This window comes from Xenopus tropicalis, chromosome 8 (assembly GCF_000004195.4).
Source record: "Xenopus tropicalis strain Nigerian chromosome 8, UCB_Xtro_10.0, whole genome shotgun sequence".
Lineage (NCBI taxonomy): Eukaryota > Metazoa > Chordata > Amphibia > Anura > Pipidae > Xenopus > Xenopus tropicalis.
The window spans coordinates 86,992,397-87,011,245 of NC_030684.2; the positions used below are offsets into that span (position 1 = coordinate 86,992,397).

At 38.8% G+C, this 18,849-nt stretch overlaps 1 protein-coding gene across 3 annotated transcripts in view; it reads left to right on the plus strand.

Annotated features, from left to right (window-relative positions):
• Positions 1-18,805, plus strand: part of dglucy (D-glutamate cyclase) — a 29,552-nt gene extending 10,747 nt beyond the window's left edge. For 2 of the 3 annotated variants that reach the window (XM_031890451.1, XM_031890452.1), the window contains exons 4-14: positions 2,531-2,684; positions 2,775-2,973; positions 4,031-4,181; positions 6,438-6,560; positions 8,666-8,863; positions 10,639-10,899; positions 12,018-12,117; positions 14,938-15,086; positions 16,002-16,121; positions 16,271-16,422; positions 17,687-18,040. In XM_031890451.1, the coding sequence (XP_031746311.1) occupies positions 2,531-2,684; positions 2,775-2,973; positions 4,031-4,181; positions 6,438-6,560; positions 8,666-8,863; positions 10,639-10,899; positions 12,018-12,117; positions 14,938-15,086; positions 16,002-16,121; positions 16,271-16,422; positions 17,687-17,827 (1,748 nt within the window). In that variant the 3' untranslated portion in view covers positions 17,828-18,040. 3 annotated transcript variants of the gene reach the window in all.
• Positions 18,806-18,849: the final 44 nt, after the last annotated feature.

Genomic DNA, 18,849 nt, shown 5'->3' on the forward strand with positions numbered 1-18,849 from the left:
ACAACTTTCTCTGATGGCAGCATTTAAACATGTATTATCTGGCTATCAAGAAAAGGTGATGTTTGTCCCATGCACTTTTGCTATGGATGCATTAAAGTATAATTCCCCACAAATCATTACAGTTAGACTTGCACTCTGATTTCGACTACCCAAGATGTACAACAGACCAATAAGTGCTTACTGAACATGCAGTAACCATCGCCAGAAAACACTGAGCATATATAATACTGCCAACGCCCTAGAGCAGTGCTGTCCAACTTCTTTGGTACTGAGGGACTAAATTTTTGTGGCCTAAATAGTGGAGGGCCGATAATGGAGGGCAGTTTTGACCACGCCTTTTTTTAAAACTGCACCCACTTCAAACCACACCCATGTTATCTCAAAAGACCATATCCACATTAATGGTGGTAGCGCAGCAAAAACCCAAATGGTTGGTGCTCTCTGCAGGGATATCAACCTTTATTCATATGTGAAAGAAGTGTATTATGTCATATAAAGACACACCCTTAAATCCATATAGCTCTCCTGTGGATAGCACAGCAACCCCCAGCACAAATTACACACCTTAGGGACCATATAATGACTATTTACAAATGCTAACAAACTCCCAGAACAAACCCCTGCCAGATTCACCTTCCACATGTAGCATAGGGCAGGCAGAGTGTGGCACACACAGGTAGCATAGGGCAGGCAGAGTATGGCACATACAGGCAGCATATGGCAGGCAGAGTATGGCACATACAGGCAGCATATGGCAGGCAGAGTATGGCACATACAGGCAGCATATGGCAGGCAGAGTATGGCACACACAGGCAGCATAGGGTAGGCAGAGTATGGCACACACAGGCAGCATAGGTCAGGCAGAGTATGGCACACACAGGCAGCATAGGGCAGGCAGAGTATGGCCCACACAGAGGGCATAGGGCAGGCAGAGTATGGCCCACACAGAGGGCATAGGGCAGGCAGAGTATGGCCCACACAGAGGGCATAGGGCAGGCAGAGTATGGCTCACACAGAGGGCATCGGGCAGGCAGAGTATGGCCCACACAGAGGGCATAGGGCAGGCAGAGTATGGCACACACATAGCAGCATAGGTGTGAATAGACACACATTGGGCACTTACAGTCTGAGCCTGAGTTGTGAACAATGCAGAGATTAAAAAGTGAACAATACAGTGGTTTACAGCCTGAATTTGAGGTGTGAAACATGCAGGGGGGCAGTTAATCTCAGTACTGATACCATTTAAAGCTCACACAAAGGTAAGCAGTCACAGCAGCGGCCCATGGGCTGCCAGTTGGACAGCACTGCCCTAGAGAAAGCTGATTGAAAATATATGTATATGTGGGACAAATTGATATGTCTCCTGTGTCTTGTCTGCTGTTGTAAATCTTATTCATCGTTTAGATTTATTTAATGGCCTAAGACAGTGATTGTTATACTTAAGATGATCTCTGGTTTTATTAATTCTTATTTCTGAGTGGGGTTTGCCTTTTTAATGGTGTTGGTAAAGCTTAAAAAGAAAAGAATATTTTATACAGATGCCAATTCTGTAATACACTGGAGCTATTTCATATGCCAGTATGAAAATTGTTATTTATCCTTCTAATGATAATTAGAGGTACACTCTTAGGAGTACATGTTTTCTATTTTCTTGAACTGTGTTATCAGTTATAAGAGAATAGGAACCATTTTGTGTTTTTGTGCAGCATTGAGAGGATTAGCATAAATTAACAGAACATAAATTTAGCAGGTACAGAAATGTGTGAGTTTCAGTAGTGTGAACATATATTATGTTGAACCCTTAACATTTTTTAAAAACAGAAAATAGATCTGACAGGAACATTGTCTTTTCTGCACCATAAAGGGAAAAAATACCCACTTTTTTTACACAAACTAATTCAGGTAGGTTTATGTAAAAACATGTGCATAAACACTATATGAATTAGGGATGTGCTGAATCCACTTTTTGGCATTTATTTTACACAGACATACCTGATTCCACAGACCGAAAGAAAACCATAATAATCTGCCTGTGTAGAAGTGGCAAACTCCCCCCCCACTTTAGTGTCAAGAGTGATCACCCCCTCTCTCACCTTGTTCCATTTAGAAGTGATGGATTTTGGTACTTAAAGACCCTCAGCTTTCCATAGAATCTTTGTTCCACCCATTATGGAAAAAGAGTGAGTTAAGTCTCAGAATTCTTCACTTCACAATGGAACAATGAAAGGGAGTGATTACTCTGTCAGTCTAATGGATGATGGAACATTTTTTTTCAATCTGTAGATTCTGGTATGTAAGTATTAAAAACATACATTGAGTTCAGATTATGTTTATGTGCCTTTTCTTTTAAACAGAACTGAATGAGCCAATGTGAAAAAGTGGGGTATATTTTACCTTTTTAATGAGGTTTAGATATGTTGTCGTTAGCAAGTCTTCAAAATTGCCTGAAAATCTATTGTGTGAGCAGCATTCAGTATTGAATAGTTTCAACAATGCAAATCTAGTCACAACATCAATGATTTTCCTTTAGGGTATAACCAGGCCAACATTGTGATTTTGCACAAATCCTTAGCAGATGATTTTGAGAAATTCTGTAATGCTAATAGTGGTCCTCTCCCTCTGCTGTATCGGAGTGCACCAGGGGAATGGAAGTGCCCTCTTCTGAGCAAAGACTCAGATATAAGGTAAGTGCCCTTTCAGATCTGTAAATATGGTTGTGCTATTTCAGGTTATTTGGCATGAAATCTTACTACATATTTGATTTTGTTATTTAGAACAGACTGTCTACAGTATAGAAAATATGAAAATGGTGTTTTCTCTGGAAATCTCAACAGTTTGGAGAGTTACACTGAACAATTGAGAGACATGGTGACATTTTATTTAGGCTGTAGTTTCTCATTTGAGAATGAAGTGCAGAAGCATGGAATTCCTATAAGAAATGTGGAACAGCAATGCAACGTGAGCATGTACAGGGTAAGAATTAAGCCATCAGGAAAGCACTTAATTTTTTGCTTATATAACCAATATGAACTGTCATCGCTACAAATTTGCTTTCTATTTTTTTTTTTTTTAAATGTAAGTTTTAAAAATGAATTAACCTTTTCTATCAAGTTTCAAGCAGCAGCTTGATACACTGCCTGTTCTCTAAACTGTTACAGTTAGAGACATTAGATCACATTACGATGCATCAGATAACCAGGCTCGCCATCCTTACTTATACACCACCTCTCTTTGATATCACTGGAAGGGGTGGGGAAGACGTGAGTATATAAATAAGGGTTTGCCTCCAGAAAGACTCTTAGGGAGCTGAGGCTGGTTGGGACCTAGAAGAAAGTTCAGCCCCGTAACCCACCGAAAGAGCAGTACAAGCCCAAACCCAGTACTCCCACAGGTCTCACAGACATATTCAACAGTAGTTCACATATTTGGCAGCAGCTTTAGTCCATAGTGAGCTTTACTAATGTCTGTCACTGAGCTGTTGTTACAAGTAATACATTATTTGATGACATTTTTCTCATTTTGCCAATAAATGTATCAACCGATAAATAAAATGTTAACTATTTAAAGGGTTGTCAACAACGCTTACTAAGCTTATATTAAAAGGAAGGCATTAAAACTAAGGGGCTGAAAGGTCATGGGAATGTGCACTTGGAGGTTCACGTGTTGTTGGATGAGTTTACTGGACCTTTGAATCCGTAAATAAATCCGCCCCAATTAATTTTTAAAACCTAAAATGACTACAAATAGAAAAAAGAATTTAACTGTATAAATGTATGTATAAAATATATTTATATTTATTTTATATTTTTTTTTGTAATTTCCTATGTAAATAAAAAGAAAAAAAAAACACCAACATTAATGATTGGTTGCAAATGGCCTGAGAATACCACGTTGTACAGCTATAAATCAATTTTAACTGAACTTAACTTTTATTCTTTACTTCAGCACTCTGCAGTTTCTGTTCTGTTACATATTTCCTGACTATAAGTCCCTACCTCTATCTGAAAAAACTAATTTGGTCTTTGCACAGACTGCTGTACCGTGCATTGGAATGGGCAGATTCTCATGTAATCTGGTGGTCACTATGAGGCCAGTTCCTCAGGATAAACTGAATGCAGTAGTTAAAATAACTCATCCCATGAAAGAGTGCCATGGAGCTCCAGTTCACATTGGCAGTCCAGGTTAGTGGTCTCACTGTTGTTGTTTTTTTTTTTTTTTTTTTAATGATTTTATTTTTGCATTTTATAAACAAGTTCAAACACAAACCAATCATACACCTCCAGTTTAATTCCAGTAGTGGAGAATTGACTGTGCGTGGAATGTTTAGGTTGACAATACCGAAAAGTAAATCTTTTGTAATTCGCAATTGGACATTTGGATACCAGTCTTGTAGGTATTTGACCCCTGTTCGTGCCCACCATTGACAAGTGTTGGAGACCCAGCTTATGGTGTGTGTGGGAAATATATCACTACTCCTTTAGATAGCAAAGGATTTTGAGCCATAGTCCAGGCCTTTAAAGGAACAGTAACACCAAAAAAATGAAAGTGTATAAAAGTAATTACAATATAATGTACTGTTGCCCTGCACTGGTACAACTGGTGTGTTTGCATCAGAAAGACTACTATAGTTTATATAAGTAAGCTGCTGTGTAGCCATGGGGGCAGCCATTCAAAGGAGAAAAGGCACAGGTTACTTAGCAGATAACAGATAAACCCCCATTATATGGGGCTTATCTACTAGTTATCTGCTATGTAGCCTGTGCCTTTTCTCCTTTTTTCCAGCTTGAATGGCTGCCCCCATGGCTACACAGCAGCTTATTTATATAGTAGCTTTTCTGTAGCAAAAACATCAGTTTTTGCAGAGCAACAGCACATTATATTTTAATTACTTTAAAACACTTTAATTTTTTAAAGTTACTGTTCCTTTAAGGTAGTTATCATAGAAGTAGTAATAGACTGGTGAGCCTCACTACCCCTATATGGTAAAAGCATTTTCAGGTAGCCTAGAACTGATTGGTATATGGTGATTCAAATCACCAGTGGACAGTGCTATCAGTGAAACATCTGGTTAAGCAAGATCTTGGTGTATATTGATCTTTGTTAAACTGATTATGGGGGATTTATTTTTCTATATAAATGAGATGATCGGTGAATTACACTGTTTAAAGAAGGATTAAGGCAGCCAGCGGGACGTATTTCTTAGGGGCGAAGACAAGTGGGGCAGTTTTAAAAAGTCATGGTGACTAATTGGCAGGCCACAAACCATGCACGATTAGTTGCGGCAACTTGTATATTACTCTATGGCAGTTAGTTTGTCACCATTAGTCACCGGTACCAAATTTTAAAAAAATTGTTGCCTCACTAATCGCTCCATGAGTCTTCGCCCTAAGACATATAAGAGTGAAGACACACAGAGCTACTTAGTAGCAGCTACTTGTCACAGCTACTAAGCACAAGAAAATCTAATGCTAACTAGATGCAGTAATAGAAAAAGTTTCATTGTGTGCTCCTCTGTCAACTTTATTTACCTTTGCAGTGTTGGTTAAGACAGTGGTGAATCCAGCTCTAGAATAGCGCAATGTCAGTTACGGTTATCCAGCCAAGTCTCAGCTTTTAGGGATGCACCGAATGCAGCCTTTTTCAGGAGGATTTGGATTTGGCTGAATCCATGCCTCTGGCCAAATCGAGTTCCTAAAATTGTGTGATTTTTTTTTTTTGCTACATTAACACGAAACTTGAAAAAGGTGCGTGATTGTCTTTAACCCTTCCTTATCCTAATTTGCATATCCAAAATTCGGATTCGGTTTGGTATTCGTTGGCATCTTTCACAAAGGATTCGGGGTTTGGCCAGCGCTGGATTTCTTTTTTGAGAGCCAACAGGCCATCCCCATTCTCCGCCCCCCTCAGTATCAGGGCATTCGGTAGCTTTTTAATTAATTCAGTATGTTGGTCTCCTTCATTGCCCTTGGATAGGCCCAGAATATGGACATTGTTGTGACTTGCCTCTGTAGTGCGTGTATCTTCCACTTTGCCAAGATGATGCTCTTCTTCATTCATGCAGTCCCAGAATTTATCCATATCACCCCCCCCCCAAGGAGAGAAATACCTGCTTGTAGTTCCACTTTAATGTAATCCATCTTTAGGCAAAGCACAGTTTTCAGCTAACGGATGGCTTCCAGCACTTCTGCCAAGTCCAGGGACACCTCCGGAGCTTGTTGCAGTCTGGGGGTAGCGTTTTCCCCCATTTTCAGAGGCACGGTGGTGCAGGTAGTATCTTGGGCAAGAAAAATGCATACTAATCTCCAAGCTTGTATGTATTGAAATAAATGTCATTTAATTATTTAAATAAATTGAAATGTTTGCGTTAAAAAATATACATAATAAGCATTTTAGATCACATTTAATGCACACTTTTAATGAATACCCCATTTGCATAGGCTTTCTGGGAATAAAAGACCTTCAGAAAACAGACTATGGAGACCCTGTGCAACTTCATCCTGGAGATATCCCTGTATTTTGGGCATGTGGAGTAACCGGAGCTGAGGCAGTGAGTAGTTGCAGTATGTATCGTCATCTTTATTTCTTAAATAACTTTTACAGCAGAATAGTGTTTACTACAAGGGAAATAACTTCACCAGTAAAAACCTATGTTATTTCTCTTTATATATGATAAGAAATTCCAGGGAGATTTCCTTGTTATAAAGAGTGCCATATACTATCCCATTGAAATGGCCATAACCCAGTGATATAATAGCACCCCCCTTAACCATTAAGGAACACCCCATTCTGCTTCTTGTGATTAAGATTATGAACACAATGGTTATGCTTTAGCAGATGACAAGATGCTGGTAGCCAAGCTTCAGATTGCTGTAAATCCATTATTTCCAAAACAAAATAGCTTCAGTATAAAAGGAGTTCAGTAATGCCTCTACAGACAGTAAGCCCTTTTACTTTGGTGAATATTGTAAACTCTACAATAAAATGCCTTAATGTCTGTCTGCAGTCTTTTGTACACTCAAGGCCAGGGGTAAACAATACTTGGTACTTTTACCCTGTACCTCAGTATCCTGCTTATGGCCACATGTAGTGATTTCTTACTGGGGGGGTTCCAGTTCCAAAAAAGTGGCCTCAAAGTAGGTGCTTATATTTAAATTCCTGACTTGGAGGCAAGTTTTAGTTACATAAAAAATAGTTGTACTGATAAAAACAGAGCATCCTGTAGGCTGCCAGTCCACATAGGAGCTACCAAATAGCCAATCACAACCCTTAATTGGCACCCTCATGAACATTTGTCATGCTTGTGTTGCTCCCCAACTCTTTTCACATTTGAGTGTGGCTCATGGGTAAAAAAAAGTTTGGGGATCCCTGCTCTGAAGTGCTATGCTTCCATTTGACTTATTTCTGTTTGACTCACGTTGCAGTCATTAGAGGCCTTGGGCACAGACTTTGCTGATCTCAACAGAACTGTTGCTTCTGCTGTCACATGTGTCTGTGAGAACAAAGGCTTTTATCATCTGAACTATAAGTATAAAATATAGTATCAGTACTGCAAAGTTAAAAAGTTGTAATCTCTACATTTAGAAGCAAGAGTTTACATTAAACTTTTAATCTGCTGGTGTAGATATGTACTAGTGGCGGCTACTATATATATCCACTGGTGTACTTTCCTGCTACATGTTGGTCTGGCCTGTGTGTGATACCAGCAAATGGATGGTACACAAACAATTTAAAGATGACATTCCTGGGTAATTTACTTTGTATCTTAAAATTACAGTATTGTCATTACTACTGGCCTGATTGAAGGTAGTTAAACAAATCAAAAAAGGAAAATCCAGAACAGCACAAAACTCCACCGTGCTTTTTCACAGCTGGTGCACGTTTTCTTAGTGGCAACATATCACAATGTCAACTATGCATATAGTAAACAGCATTTCCTTTTTATAGACTAAATAACAGTGCCATCTTTTGGTAACAATGTATAATTACATAAAACCTTGTAACTTATAGATACAAAAGTATATTTTTCAAACATATTGTTTCTCTTACTAGCATCCAAAAACCCAATGGCAAGTATCTGTTAAAAAAAAAAAAAAAAAAAAAACCCAATTAAAATCCAGTATGCCTGTATATCTTATGCCCTATTTCTTATAAGGCAATTTTTCAGTAAATGTAATACTGCCTTATATGTAGCATTGGTGGGAGGGAAGTAGGGTCCACAGGTGTGGTTGGTTGGGGGTTCCCATGGGTGTGGGTGGTGATGGAGTCACAGGCCTCAAGGTACTCAACTGACTATACATTAAAATTTGTTACTCTAAATATGTAGGCATCTTTATGTATATAAATATATTTTTAGGAACATGCAAATCCCATCTGGTTATTGTGCAGAGTCTGTCTACTAATAACAAAGAACAAAATGTGTGGATTGACCACAATAACCTTTTGCAAAATGCACTTTTCTGCAATTGCAGAAAAGAGCTAAATGTAACAAGCAATAGCATTTATATTCTGTTCTCAGGTCTTTTGCATTGTCATGACCAATGACAGCCCCTACCCAGTTATTCTTACAGGAATTATTAACAGTTTTCACCAATATAATATCAGTTTGGAGTTTAATCTGAAGAAGGCAATGACAAAAGTGACAGCAGTATTTTCTTTTTGTTAACAGAATCCTCCTTGGCTTTTACTCACTCTCCTGGCTGTATGTTTATTACGGATATCAAAAATGAGAAGGCAGATTCCAGTCAAGCTTCTGATATCCCAAAAGTTCTTCAGATCTCATCCAGTCCTGCACATTATAGCCTTGTCTCACTACACACAGCAGAAAAAATTGATGAACTAGAGAATGCAGTTGCAGTTGATCCTGGTAAGATTTAAACACACTTTTAAAGGAGTCTAATTGAATCTATTGAATGCTCAAATAATGCAAGCAAAAAGTACATGTAGACAGACCAGCACCCTTGCTTCCACAACTACATAACAAACAAAACAAAATGTAATGACATGAACTTAAACTTGTATGTACCCAATGTATTTGAAGCAGGAGAAGATACAAGAGCTCAGGGTAGAACTACTACAACTGCTGTAACATTTTAGTCTGGCTATCTTGCAGCTGTAAGGCAAATTCTACTACTACTATCCTTCTACTGGTGAGCCCTATTTAAGAGGCCCATAGTATTCACCAAATTATAGTTTATTTAGTCTCTAAACCTATAAAGGGCCTTTAAACTGCCCCTGCTGCTGCACGTGACGTGCGCGCCGATGGCTGGAGAGGTAATATGGGCTGTCTTTGCAGGAGCAAAGGGGGGGGGGTGCGCGCGCGCGACGTGACGTGCGTGCGCGACGGATAATAAAACCGGTACCACTAAATGAACTAATAATCATTTTAAATAAAGCCAGCATAATGCAATCATAATACTTATAATCTAAGTCATTGGCAAAATATAGCACAGCCACTGATCCTATTATGAGATACAGGACATCATATAAATTTGATAACAACTCCTTAGAATCTCCAGATACCTTGTAGCAAATCTGACCTGTTTCACTTCACCAAAAAATTACCAAAAAAAATGTACAAAACACATTGAAGTCAAAGGGTGTTTTTCAAGTTACTTAAAATTACATTTTCTTTTCATTATGCAAAAACGGTTTTTTTATTCTTTGGGTAGACATTCCCTTTAGGGTAACATACTATTTTATTCATCTTAAAGGAGAAGGAAAGGTAAAAACTAAGTAAGCTTTATCAGAAAGGTCTATGTAAATACAGCCATAAGCACTTACAGAAACGCTGCACTTCTATCAAAAGAAACACAGGATGTCTTTATTTTCTTTTTTGTAAACATGTTTTTTGGTATCTGACTTCCTCTCTCAGAAAAATCCTTCATTCCCATGGGCCAGAGTCTGGTAGTTCTTTCTTCTCTCCCTTCTCCTGCTCCCCCCCCCTCCCTCAAGAATGCTAAGAACTCCCTCCTCCCCTTTAGGAATGTGTGATCTGAGCTATAAGGGCTAGAGCTATACAGCAGGAAGCCATGAACACCAAGCTAAAATGGCAGCTGAAATCTTAAGAAAACAGAGAAAGCTTCTAGGGGTCTTTACTCAGGTATAATAAAGTTTTCTGTAGAATAAATAGTGTTCTAGGTGGCACTAATCTATTGGCAGTAAAATGCCAAAATGACTTTCCTTCTCCTTTAAATAGATTGTAAAGTATATAATATATTTACATAAACAATGCAGAAAAACAGCACTGACGGGATTTGCTGAATCAATCTTCCAAAGGTTTATTTTGCTCAGCGTTTCGGTCCCTCACTGGGGCCTTCGTTAAGTCAAACAGTGTCTGTGGGGGACCGAAACGTTGACCAAAATAAACCTTTGGAAGATTGATTCAAAACATCCTGAGTGCCATTCTTTTGCATTGCTTATGTTGTTTTTCAGGTCAGGCACCCAGGTAAAAACTGTTGGTGTGCACCTTACTTTTCTTTAAATATATACACCTATATAGCATACTGTAGCATATATTTACATAATAAATGTAAAACATAGCTTGTACAAATGAGTGGGGGTTGCCATTTTGCTTGCCTCAACATGCAATATACACACAAATGCACATTTTTCCTAAATATGCTTTACACTCTTTTGCAGGCAACAGGGGAATAAAGCACCTGCTTATTAAGGATGAGCTGCTGAAGTCCAGTCTTTCTTTGTCTCATGCCAAATCCATCCTTATAACCACAGGGTTTCCTACCCACTTGCAGCACCAGCCCCCGGAAGAGACAGATGGCCATCCAGGAGCCATTGCCATGGTGGCTATGTTGCAAGCCCTGGGCAAACAAGTTGCCATAGTAACCGACGAACGAGCTTTAGATCTAAACAAAGCTATCCTTAATGGTGCTATTCATCAAGGTACAGTCAGAAGGTGCTTAAACAGATAGTAGACCTGAAAATTATGAACTGTTTATTACAGGTTAATATTAATTTATACAAGGTCAACTTGTGTAAATCTGACCATAGTTCAGTACAAGCAGATCTAGGCATGATGGCTAAAATGAACATTTTGTAGAAATACCAAGTGCTTTGTAGAGTGGAGAAAAAACATTGCACGTCAGAAAAAAATATGGTAAAAGATACAAATGAGCACCCTCTAATGGATCAACTTAAGAATGGCACTTCATGTATATATTGAAATATAGGGTTCATTCTTTGTTTTTCACAGTGGTACAGAAACAATGGTATATCCTGCCTGGAGAATGAATCCACAAATACAAAGCTGCTTTGTTAGTTGATCAGAAAATCTTGTACATTTTTAGATTCTATAACTTAGTAATGCGCTAGGGCGAAAAATCTCCTGAAAATGCCTTGTGCTTGCCTAACCTACAGATGATCTGCAAGTCAAATACATTACTTGTAGCAATACTTACCGTATGGATTTACAGCTTTAAGACAGATTTTTCCCGTTATTAAACCAAATCGGTGCAAGTAATGAGCTTTACCTGCAGTGATATGAAATTTAGGCAAGGGGAAGGCATTTTCGGGAAATTGGTTGCCCACAGTAGCGCGCATTTACTGCGAGTGAAAAATGAATCTGCCGGGACTTAATCATTCTCAGTGCCTTCTTGCAAATTTTCTGTTTAGGCCAGATTACTGCATGTAATATGTTTTACATGTACTGATCTGACTGTTAGTAAAGGGAAAGGCATTTTCAGGAGATTTAGCCGCAGTAAAGCAGATTTCCAGTGGGCAATAAATCTTTTCATGTGCCATTACCTTAAGAGCCCAGTAATTCTGGCCCTGGAAATTTCAAGCCAGTCATAATCCTTGAGGCATTTATTGTAGTTACAGCTCCTTTTTAATTCTGAAAAAAAAAATGATTTCACATTTTACATTCTGAAATTGTGAGACAAGCTGTACTTGCATTCCTAGCTCAGACTCTAGGTTGATACATTCCAAATGTAGAGCTAAATTTTGTGGGATGAAAAGTGTTCCTACTTCTAATACGTGCTTTATGTTTTGTTTTGTATAAGGAATACTCAAGCATAATGTGCCTTTGCTACATTACAAAGAGGACAGTGCAGACTCGGCACTGAACTTTCTGTGTGAAAATGGAAATCCAGAAAAACCCAGGTCAGAAACCACAACCTATCTATGTTTCTGTGCATGTATGCATAGATACCAGCAGTGCAGGTCTTGCGGGGCCCCCTACACAAGGTGTTACCAGCTGGTACAGGGTCCCAGGGCTGGATGGGCAAATAGTCCCTACCTCTTTTTCTGCGACTGATATTTTAACCCTGCCTTTTCACCTCTTTTTCTTGTTCCATTGGCCCTCAACGTTGATGGCATACTGTGAATTTTGGCCCCTCAAGCACACTTTACACAGTGAAAGACAATGCGTACCCGGGAATAGCAGTATGAATGCAGTGTCCACTTTGTGTTTAATGTCCCAGAACACATAGCAGCATTATCAGGCAATCATTGTTGGGGCTGGGCTTGACCGCTTTAGGTGCTTATTCCCCCTGGTACAGGGCCCAGTAGGTCCAGTTGGCCTAAGGCCGGCCTTGGATAGTAGTTCCAGAAATCAAACTCGTATTCCTATACTATGCAAAAGCCAGACAATCCGTCCTGTAGGGGGGAGGTTAATGGTTACAACTCAAGGGGCTCATTTATTGCTGGGGTTTTGAAAGCCAATATATTGTTAATATGAAATATTGGGCCCCATATGTTCATTTGTATGAGGCTTCTAATAGGCTTAGAAGGCTTTCTAATAGGCTTTCTAATAGACCCCCTTTTTGAGTACATAAAAACATTGTTTCTATAACTGGGAGAGATGGGACTGCAGCATTCAGGGACAAGTCTACAATATACTTACTGGTTATTCCATTTCAAATTGCGGAACAGATGCAGACTGGAGAAAGTACTGAAACAGGGTTAGGTTGAAAAAATGCCTGCAGGGAAGCTGTCTCTGGAGCTGAAGGCGCCTGCAGGGAAGCTGTCTCTGGAGCTGAAGGCGCCTGCAGGGAAGCTGTCTCTGGAGCTGAAGGCGCCTGGCGGGAAGCTGTCTCTGGAGCTGAAGGCGCCTGGCGGGAAGCTGTCTCTGGAGCTGAAGGCGCCTGGCGGGAAGCTGTCTCTGGAGCTGAAGGCGCCTGGCGGGAAGCTGTCTCTGGAGCTGAAGGCGCCTGGAGGGAAGCTGTCTCTGGAGCTGAAGGCGCCTGGAGGGAAGCTGTCTCTGGAGCTGAAGGCGCCTGGAGGGAAGCTGTCTCTGGAGCTGAAGGCGCCTGGAGGGAAGCTGTCTCTGGAGCTGAAGGCGCCTGGAGGGAAGCTGTCTCTGGAGCTGAAGGCGCCTGGAGGGAAGCTGTCTCTGGAGCTGACAGCTCCTGGAGGGAAGCTGTCTCTGGAGGTGAAGGTGCCTGGAGGGAAGCCATCTCTGGAGGTGAAGGCGCCTGGAGGGAAGCTGTCTCTGGATCTGAAGGGGCCTGGTGGGAATCTTTGGAGCTGAAGCAGGCACAGGTTTGGGAGCCGGCACAGGAACTGGAGGCAGCGGCTGCAACTAGGGAGCCAGCACAGGAACTGCAGACAGAGGCTGCTGCTAGGGAGCTGGCACAGGAACTGGAGACAGCGGCTGCTGCTGGGGAGCTGGCACAGGGACTGGAAGCAGGGGCTGCAACTGGGGAGTCGGCACAGGAACTGTAGACAGTGGCTGCTGCTGGGGAGCCGGCACATTTAGCAATAAATCAACACTGTATACATTGGATACATTCTCACTCTATTTTGTACCCTTACACGCAAACCAAGTATCAGCCCCAAGTGGCATCAGCCTAATTCTGTCTTTATATTTCAATTATATTTATTAACATTTTTAAAGAATTAAATACATAAAGAGAAATATAAAATCCCACCATTGTAACAGAAATGTTTGCAAATCAGCATGTTACATTTAAAACATTATTCAGTGTTTTTATATTGTACATTCTCCAATGCCAGTGGGATCAGTAGCATATATCAACTAACACAGAAAGGAAACAAGAAAAAAAGAAGAGAAAAGGAACCACAGGAACGGAAAGGAGGGGAGAAAGGAAAGAAGGAAGAAGCAAAAGTGTGCCATCAAAGTGTCGCACTTACACTACACATGGGGGCAGATTTACTAATCCACGAATGGATCAAAAGCGTCCGAATGCGTTTTTTTTCGTAATGATCAGTATTTTGCGATTTTTTTTTTTCGTCGCCATCGTGACTTTTTCATAAATTCACGCAAGTCGTAACGGCTACGAAAAAGTTTCAACAATTTGCGCAAGTCGTAACGGCTACGAAAAAGTCGCGACGGTGACGAAAAAAACGCAAAGATTACGAAAAAGTCGCAAAATGTTCGTTTCCAATCCGATTTTTTCCCATTCGGGATTCGGATTCGTATAATTATAGAGCGAACTCAATCAGAAGTCCTCTAATAAGCTAAAGCGGAACTATCAAATCAGTGCGGATGGCGATAGTAAATCCATGGATCCCAAACCTTTGTAAATTGTTGTGGCATTGGCTTTTTAATGTCTGAGAGATCACAGAGATCAGTTTTTTCAAGTTTTGAATCATTTTGCAAGGTTTTTTACCTAGCTCTGAACTAGATGGAGAGCAGACAGTGGAGTGGGGTATTTAAGTCTTTTGGGCAAGGTTTTTCCTCTGTCACTACCTACGGGGGTTGCTACCAGTAGTTATACTGCCGGGGGAATAGCCAGCCAAGGATAATTACAGTATGTGTGGGCAAGAATTTTCCTTTAACCATTCATTTGTTTCCTCTTACGCTATCAATTTCTGTACTGGCTTTGGCTTTAATTGCAATGCAACTCCAAGTACCGAAGCTAGTCTTGTTCTTAGGAGGTACTTAAATGTTATGAGAAATCGGTCTGAAATATGTTTATTTATTTAAAAAGCCATTTCTGCTTCTCTTCATTTTTAAAGGTTTGATCACCTGGTGGCAATTGAACGCTCTGGGAGGGCAAGTGACGGAAACTATTATAATGCCAGGAAAATAAATATCAAACACTTGGTGGATCCCATTGATAATCTCTTCCTGGCAGCTCAGAGTATTGAAGGAATTACTACAACAGGTAGGAACTAAGCAAATGTGTATGCCTTTCTTTTTCTCTAGGTAGAAGGAATTATGTTTTTAATTTTTAAATCTTATTGATAGTAGATGTGACAAAATACAAAGAACTCCATGTAATTATTTTATTAAATTATTGCTAAGGATACTTCTTTTAAACACAGCTAGAGGCAAAGGGAACAAGGGGGTTCTGTGGTTAATGCCTGAGCAGGTACAAAATAGCGACCTCCATAAATCCTCAGGTTTTACTTGTGATATTGAAATATTATTGTGCCCATAAACTTGAAAACGTTATACTAGCTTCACTCTTTAAATGCCAAATTTTATATACAAATCTTTCTCTCTCTCTCTCTCTCTCTCTATCTATATATATATATATATATATATATATATATAACAAAAATCCATATGTTTGTAATACATAGTTAGTTACAAAATGTACAGACTAGAAAAGAGATAAAAAAAAGCAAGAACATTCATGTTCTTGGCACATTGATAAATTGTGGATGAGGAACATATATCTCTTGTTCTCTCTGTTACTCATAAAGAAATCTGTATGAAACATTATTGTTATGGTACAGTATATGATGCTTAAGTTAAGGTCACAGTGATCATTAACCTTAAGTTATAGTGCAATTTCCAATTTTTCTTCAGTTTTGGGATTATTAACCAAAATCTTTTTCTGTGACAAGTTAAAATTTGTGCTTATTTTTAGTGAATTTATGAACCCCTTGATTCAGTATTTATTTGTGAAAACTTGAAAGATTCAGCAATTTACTTCTAATACAATATTTATATAAAACTGAGATTAGAAAGCGCACAAAAAAAAAGTAAATTACAACCTTAAAGTACAGAAATACACAGGGATGTTGAGAATTACTGTACTGCTAAGAGTTAACTTAGATGTGTCTCTTTTAAGGAATTGGCGATGGTGGAAATGAGCTTGGAATGGGAAAAGTCAAAGAGGCTGTTAAAAAGCACATAACAAATGGTGATACCATTGCATGTGACATAGCAGCAGACTTTGCTATTATAGCTGGTAAGTATTGTACATTTCCAATAAGCTTTTGTATACAAAGAGGCACAAAGAAATGTTGATTTGTTCCATATAGCAGAATTACAGATAAAAACTAAACAGTGAATACAAATCTTGTCCAACTCTTGAATCCAAAATGTCTTATTTTGTAGGAGTGTCTAACTGGGGGGGCTATGCAGTAGCATGCGCCTTGTACCTATTAAACAACTGTGAAATTCATGAGCGATACCTGCGAAAAGCAGTTGGATTTCCCAGGAATACAGAGGGAAACTATTTGGCATCTTCACTGCCTGCTGTTAAAAAGGTAACACTTATGTAAAATCATGCTTAGAAACCATATATATATATATATATAATATGTATATATGTGTGTATGTATGTCATAAAACAAGGCACTCACAACTTAATATTCAAATTTATTTAATACACCACCAGCATTTCAGAAGTAAAGGTAAAATCTAAGTAATAGAAAGGTCTATGTAAATACAACCATAAGCACTCACAGAAGTGAGTCACAGAGTCCTCTATCAAAAGAAACACAGGATTTCTTGTCTTCTTTTATGTAAACGTGTTCTTTGGTATCAGACTTCCTCTTGTTTAGTGCTCCTTCAGGTTTGGAGTCTGCACAGCTGTCTCCCTCCCTTTTTTTGCTCCCCGTCCCATAAGAGTTCTTAAAATTTACTACTCCCCCTTTACTTCTCCTTTAAGACCTTCCTTTTTACCTTTATTGTCTTTGGACTTTTTTAGCCTATACTGTTTATTCTCTAATTAAACTATAGCACTATGATCATATTTTCTTGCTAAGCTATCACTAGTAAATGTATTATTCACTTATAAATGATCTCCTAGCCAGTATTTCTACACTTTCGCTGCCACTTTCAGGGGAAGGAGTATAAGGTTTGAGTTTTCTAACATGGTTTCTAGCTTGACAAAGGTCTCAATGAAGACAGAAACGTTGGTATATTAAATAAACTTTTTTTTTTTTTTACAGTGATATTAAAAGGATTCTGTCATGATTTGTATGGTATACTTTTTATTTCTAAATTACACTGTTTACACAGCAAATAATTCACTCTACCATTTAAAATGTTAATCTTGAACCAACAAATGTATTTTTTTAGTTGTAATATTGGTGTGTAGGCAGCCATCTTAGTGCATTGTGCCTGGGAGTTGGGAGCTGCTATCTCTGTTTTCCCATAACAGTATTCCTTTAAGTCCGGTGAGTGCTTTGCTTTATGTGATAATACATATGCCCTGTTTTTTGCTACGTGCATCCTTGCAGCACCCCAAGCTTGTGAATAGGATCTATAATCCAAAATACAGATAAGGGATCCTTCTTTAACTTGGATCACCATACAATAAGTCAGCTAAAAGTCATGTAAAAATTAAATAAACCTAGTAAGATTGTTTTGCCACCAATATGGATTTACTCAGCTTAGTTAGGCTCTAGCATAAGTACTATTTTATTATTAGAGAAAAAAATAAGTCCTTTTCAAATTTAAATTGTATATATGTGGCTTTACATATGCTCGTATCTTGAACAAACCTTCTGACTTTCTTTTGTACAGGAAGAAAATCTTCTAAGTTTACTGGTTGCACAGGGAGTCCGTAGTGGGAAGACTGGCAATCTTGCTATGGAAGTTGATGGTCTCCCCTTTTATAACACTCATTCAGACATGATTCAGAGACTCTTGGCTCTTACCATGTGATCTAAATTCAGGCATCGCAGGTTTCAAAACAAAGGTTTTGCAGCATTTGACACAACACAAACTCCATAATTTAATGTTGGTAACTCTAAAATATTTTACACACATGACAGCATTGGCAAGCCTTATATTTTATTTCCATAATTGTTGAGATCCCTGATAAGGTTGAAAGCTTTGTAATTAAGCCACTATTAAAGAATGTGTTTATATACTGTATATTATATGTGTGTGTTTGTATATGTAGGAACCACACTCCAAAAGAAGTGCAGTAGCAAATGTATGCATGTAATACAAAATGGCACTGCAGTTTAGAGTAACATTAGAAAGGAACTCCTTGGGCAGGAAATTAAAGATAAGTAAAAATATGTATAAAAATTCCAGTCCTTCTTTTAAGGGTACATTTATTAAAATGTGAAAATAGAGCTTGCAACAGTGAAATTCCACTATTCCACAATTCTCTTTTCACTTGTGTGGGATTCCTGAGGACATATTTATCAAAGTGTAAAAAAAAGAGTCATTCCTAAAAATTCCATAGTGAGTGTATAGAAAAGGTGGAATTTCACTGTGGCGGAAAGTGATAGGCTCTATTTTAACTTTGATAAATTGCCAGTGGAAATGCATACATGTTGCTTTGTTTTTCCAAAGTCCGCTTGCAGGCAACTTTGCACGACTTCAGAAAAACTAAGCGACGCACATACCTTTCTACAGGTGATTTACTTCATTGCTGGTGGAAAGGCATTTCAGAGAGAGTCGCCTGTATCGAGGGCAACTAATCTTTTCGTGGGGCATATACTAAAGCTATCAAACCTGTTTTGAACACCACCAAAGAATCCGTTATCAGCCATATGTATGAAATTCTATGTATTTACTATCCTTACAGTACCCACTGTTTTGGTATTAAAGTGAATGATTATGACTATAGTCATAAACCGGTATCTGCTTATTTAACTACCTTACTAAATAAATCCATTCAGAACTGTATTTGAAAAACATTAATAAAATAATTTTATTTTAATAATAAACAC